This window comes from Pygoscelis adeliae, unplaced genomic scaffold (genome assembly GCF_000699105.1).
Source record: "Pygoscelis adeliae isolate BGI_AS28 unplaced genomic scaffold, ASM69910v1 Scaffold103, whole genome shotgun sequence".
NCBI lineage: Eukaryota > Metazoa > Chordata > Aves > Sphenisciformes > Spheniscidae > Pygoscelis > Pygoscelis adeliae.
In genome coordinates this window covers 5244979-5250969 of record NW_008824723.1, presented here as the reverse complement: position 1 = coordinate 5250969, position 5991 = coordinate 5244979, and the positions used below count along the sequence as shown (strand labels likewise).

General features: G+C 36.3%; 1 protein-coding gene across 1 annotated transcript in view; it reads right to left on the bottom strand.

Annotated features, from left to right (window-relative positions):
* Positions 1-1045: 1045 nt before the first annotated feature.
* Positions 1046-5991, bottom strand: part of PHF20L1 (PHD finger protein 20-like 1) — a 60374-nt gene continuing 55428 nt past the window's right edge. The window contains exons 19-20 of the mRNA XM_009323362.1: positions 4114-4276; positions 1046-2966 (exon numbers count right to left, since the gene is read on the bottom strand). Of these exons, the coding sequence (XP_009321637.1) occupies positions 2824-2966; positions 4114-4276 (306 nt within the window). The 3' untranslated portion in view covers positions 1046-2823. The remainder of the gene's footprint in view (positions 2967-4113; positions 4277-5991) is intronic.

Sequence of the window (5991 nt, the reverse complement as noted above, 5' to 3'; positions counted from 1 at the left end):
CATTCTGTGCAAAACACTTAGCATTTTTATGGCACTTGACTTGTAAGTGTTTAAAGAAAAAACTTCAAAAGCATCCCAAACCTTTGAATACTTGAGAAACTGGGGCCAAAACTAATGTTCACGTTACAGACTAACATGACAATTTGAGAAAGCAAACTCAGAGAAGTTTGTGAAGCATTCAAGCAACACACAATGTATCACAGCACTGTCCATAAGGACACCGAGATTGTACTTCTTAGAAGATATGAATGTTTGCAGGAATTTTTATGTGACTACACAAGAAATGAAGATAAAAATATACTGGACAGATTATTTGTTTTTGTAAGCACAGTCCATCCTGAATAAGGCAGGATCCCGAGGGATAAAATTACACACTGATGTAAATTTAGAGAGCATTACATATACAAACAGAAGACAGGTTAAAGCTGCAAGGGCAACTTCAACTTTGACCTTACGATTTCCTTTTCAGGATACTTTTCCTCCATCTCTGCACTAAGACTCCCACCTGGAATATCTCGGTCTACCTCCACCTTCAGTAACATTTACAATTATATTACATCACACGCATGCACACACATTGCATAATATTGCTACAGTGTATGCTGTATAAATTATGTAAATACACTCCACTTTGTTTCAAAGTAATTCATCTGGATTTACACTTCTCTTATACAGTACACACAGTACCACATTCAAGGATATGCAGCAAGTGAATAATATATAAAAAAGTCTCACATATCCAAAAGCAAGTAGGTCACTCAACTATTCATATTGTTTGAAGCAGTTAAGCATCCAACTATTAACACAGAGTATTTTATTTATTAACAGTTGCTATAAAAATGTCAACAGCTCCTCAGCTCTTGTGTTCTTTCTGCATTACGAAGTTGCCAATCACGATTCCATAATTAACTTCCATGTTACCATGCAGTTCTGTAATATCTCCTATAAGCTTGATGTGGCAAGACTTTTTAAATAGCAACCACTCTGTAACAGGAGTTTACATTTTGCTTTGGACATCAAGAGTGATAAGTCACTTCAGACATGATAGACAGACGGGTAGGTTTATTTTAGCAATGAACCAGCCATGCTGCTTGCTTTCTCAAGAACGGTTTTGTCACGAAAGTCCAATGCACTGGTTGCAAAGTCTTTCCCAGATAATCCATCTTTGGCACATTTTTCAATTTTATGCATCCTCAAAAGGCATTCGAAGATTTTTTGATGGTCTGTACATCATAACAATCACTTTTTTACATTTGTATGTAGATCAGGAAGAAAAGTGGAAAATGTAGAGTACGCAGAATAGTTTTAATAAACAGTTTTACATACAGTACCTTACATATAGAACAGTGTGTTTGCAAATTTAAATAATTTTTGAATGTACAGTGGCTTGTACTCTTATCAAAAGGTAAATTCAAGTTTACTGTCTATCGGTTCTAAAATGCATTTATACAGATAACTAGAACTGATAAACAGACGTGAGGCATAAAATGTTCAAGTATCTTAATGTCATCAGTTAAATAGCCTCCTTTTAACAGTCATATTTTACAAATTTCAAAACCTGTACATACATTATTTTCAATTTTAGAAACTGCTTGTTAAAAGGTAACATTTCATGTTAACCACCAGTTCTTACAGTCTATTGTAATAAAACTAGACATGTGTAGATAGAAATGTATATAGTATGTATATATGTACATGTGTATCTATACACATATACATACACATACAAATATGTATGTAGCACTGGGTACAGTGGCAACTTATAAGCACAGGGAAGTCCTGGGCTCAAAATCCAGCAAGAGCTAACAGAGCAAGTAGGTTGCCTTTGGTTTCATGACGTTTCATTGACTGAAGCTGAAAAATTTTATAAAAACATCTTGGATAAGGTATCTTGTGATATTTATTCTAGTGGTTTAGCATATTCACAGCCACAGACGGTTTTGCTGCTCTTGTCATTCCTCATCCCAGCTGAGGATGGTAAAATTTCAGAGGGCCAACACCAGAACAGAGCTACCCAGGACAAAAATTACAGCTTGAATCCTGAATACTGCAATAGAACATAAAAAAATATAAACTAGATACAATTTTGGATGGATTGCTGGCACCGAGTAGGATTTGGAAAAAAACCTCATGTAAGTCATAATCAAACTCTCATGCCAGTGGTTTTAATATTATTTGGCACATCTGACCACTATTTGCCACTTATGTTTTAAAGGAGCCTAAGGGTGCTGTAATAACCATTTCTATTTAAAAAAATACTTTAAAAAGGAGACCATGATAAGTAATTTCTTTCAAAAATCAAAGCTAGTATGTTCATTTTGCTGAACATTCATGAGAAGGAAATAATCTAAAAAACTTTCCTTGTAGAGAGGATACAGATCTCTCTGTGTCTATCTTTCACTAGCAAGATAAGAGGAATTCATTAAAAAAGCAGGTCCCAAGAATTTTTAGTCAGCTGAATTCTGCTAATTTAGATTTTTTTGCCAAAGGTTTCAAAACAGTAGCACTGTTCTTCACAGCGTTTTTGTTTTTTTCAACTTTCTTGTATGCGGGGATTTTCTTGTTTATTATGTTAAAATCGTATCAACATTTCTCACTATGTAATATATTACATTTTGAAGCTTGGACACTGAATATTCAGATTTTCAGTATAACAGATTCCTTACTCTAAATTTCCTCTCCTCTCTCAAGCTTCAGGCTATTAACGTAATCAGCAAAGAACCAGATAAATGCTCAGCTTTTTGCTGCCTTCCTGTCAGTCTTGTGGCTAGTAAGAAAATTCACTGTAAAGAACCTATTTTTATTTCTTTATTCTTCCTTTTGTCATACAGAGCAAAGCGTTGCTATTTGCTGTACTTTCCCCATGTCAATTAAGAGCTGTTTGATACGTCGCTTGAGCTGAGGCAATCTTGCCAGAGGATCTGGTGGTTCCAGTTCTCCAGTGAAATCAAGCCAGCTTTCTAAAACTACAGAGGGAAAAGGAAGAAGTTGATTAGAATAAGTCTTCGAGAAACAGTTTTCATAAAAATTAAACTTCTCTTTCTTCCTCTCTGTCTTTTATAAGAAGGTAAAATATAACAAGGCTGTGATTTTTATTTAATAGAAGAAATTTTTATTAGGGAAACACCAACTAATTCAGTGTTTCACTCAAACAATCCAAACAGAACTTCTGATTTGATTGTTACTATAAAAAGGTACCTGGGACCAAATTATACCCTTGGCTAACAATTTACCATCTACACACATAAAAGAAACCTCAGTTCATGATCTTCTAGCTATGACAGTTCTGCAACAGAAAACGCAATCCCTAAATGCAAGGCTTGCTTCTGTCACTTTAACAGGCTCCTGTTTATAAGGTCCAGATTACAGAACAGTTTTCCAATCTTCAACAAATGTTTTCAAGGAATTTCTATGCTTGTAGAGACAGAGAAGGGAAAAGGTCAACCCTGTTAGCCTAGAAATACCACCTAGTACAAGCAGAAATATTGAAAGTAAAACTGCAAATAGGAATAAGACAACTTTATTTGTCAAAAAATAATTAAGGACTCCTATGACTAGACTATAAGCTCCCCTCATTCTTAATTTCTGTGACTGGCATGTAAACTTATGCGGTGTAATATTTACTCCTGCATTATAATCTCATTCACGTTCTTATGAAGCCTGATTTGTCTTCCTGAAACCAGGTATTTACTAATATATAGCAAACCAAAGTTGAAGGCAGAATGAATACTCCCCCTCCTCCTCCCCCCCCAAATATTGTCAAATACTAGAACAATCAGGCCAGAAACACTGCAGGCATAGAAAAATCCATCAGCTTTATGATCCATATCTGGACAAAGACAAGTTATCTAAGCTTTCTGAAGTCTGCCTAATACCACAAACTTGAGCTAAATTTTCAGGGGTCCCAAGCACTTAAGCTACTTTATTGGGCATTCAAAACTTGTGGAATGGTGTGGAGGGATCAAGGGTACAGGCTCCGGTTATGATATTGGGTACCCAAATTTGAATACAATTCTTAAAAATCCATCCTCAGTGCCTCAGATCACCTTCAACACAGTAGCTATGAAAGATGTTGTTACAGGCATATTAACAAGTATCTGGCAATGCAGTTACCATCAACTTCTTTTTCAATCAGGTCCATTCTGCTGGTGACTTCATTCTGTACATTCTCTATATGGGTAAGGAGATTTAGCTGCCATTGAAGATGTGTGTCCACTTGTTCTTCTGAGCCTTTTCTTTCATTACAAACAAACATAGTGTTTCCTTCAGCAGAATTCTTCTTCATAGGAGCAACAGAGAGAAAAAAAATTGCCATTTAAGAAGGTTTGTTTTGGTTTGGTTTTATTTCTGGTGTTGATTTCAACACTGGAGTCACATGATAAACTATGCCGTTTTAGAATTGTACTTCTGTCTGCTTGACAAAAAGCATACTCAAAAAGCCATATACCATGACACATCAATAGACTAAACAAAACAAAATGCAAATTCCATACAAATGAGCATGTATAGCACTGGGGGAGTGAGGCAAGAGGTAAAGTTTACCAGCTCAAGCGTTTTGTTTAACGCAGTAAGGCAGACTGCGCTTCAGTGCCCTTTTTATATAAATCGTGACTTACATCACCAAGTGCTGAACTGCACCCGTCTACCGTCACCACAAATGTGCAAAACCCTAAGGTCTGTTTCAACTTTAGCTAGAGAATGAAGGAAAACTCACTAAAATGCAGTAATATCTAAGATGTCAAAAGTCACTATTTTGCACAAATAAGCTCCACATTCTATTTGTTGATTAAGACAAAAGACTTCTCTTCTTACCATTGCTATGGTCCCACGTAACTTGCAAGCACAGGTCTGGGACAGAATTGAACATGTTTGGGGATAGTTACAAGGGCAGTAACATGCAGAGTTATGCAAACATAGTATCTGAGGAAGATTGACTTCACTGAAATAATTAGTATCTTCATAGCAAGTCAGAGATAATACACAGGTTCCTCATCTGTTCCTCATCTTTGACGTTTCAGTTAATGGAAGTGACCAAAGGAAGCATACCGGCTTTAATGAGTTAAAATGTTCAGCATCTCCATTAATTAGCAAGGTTCACAGTTTCCATTTTATATCCACTATGACTTCATATCTGATGAAGTTCTTTCACTACTGATGATTCTATTTTAGGGACTAGAATGCTGGATACGTGTGCTCACACAGTGTCAGTTCATGGCAAATGCCAGAGCAAGGAGTGAATTTTATCATATTAATACACTTCTCTGATGAAGTGCTCAGTTAATTTTTTTTCCATGTCACACAATAACAGACTTAACACCATTTTTTTCTTCAAGTATTTCTTCCTCCAGTCAAGAATGGGAAGAGTGAGAAGAGAGGGGAAGAAGAAAATAGGGACTGCTAGATTTTAAGTTACTTCTTAAGCAAAAAAACTAACTTTTTTTTTAAGTCTTAAAATCAATTAAAAAAAAAAACAAATCAAACTTGGACTGACCTGCTGGCAGCTTTATGAGCAAGTTCTGGAGGACAAGTATTGTTAATACTAACTCCTTTAATGGATATTGTGAAAGTTATTTATCAAAGATAGATTTTAGAAGTCAGAAAAGCCTCTAAACTCTCAAACCTCTCAGATAAAATCTTTCTCTCGAGACATCAGGTTTGCCTCCACAGTGTTTTCACCATTCAAACTGTTATTAATCTTATAAAAGATATTTCCAACGTAAATAAGAAATGCCCTATTTCTTACAATTGTCAGACCCTCTCTAAAACCACAAGAGAAGAATGTCATTTTTCCCTCACTGTATGAGGACCCAAGTCCATAATTCTAAAACCAAGATCATCTCGGTGGCCAGCAGGTTGAGGGAGGGGATTCTGCCCCTCTACTCCGCTCTGGTGAGACCCCACCTGGAGTCCTGCGTCCAGCTCTGGAGCCCTCAGCATAAGAAAGACACGGACCTGTTGGAGCGGGTCCAGAGGAGGGTCACAAAAATGATC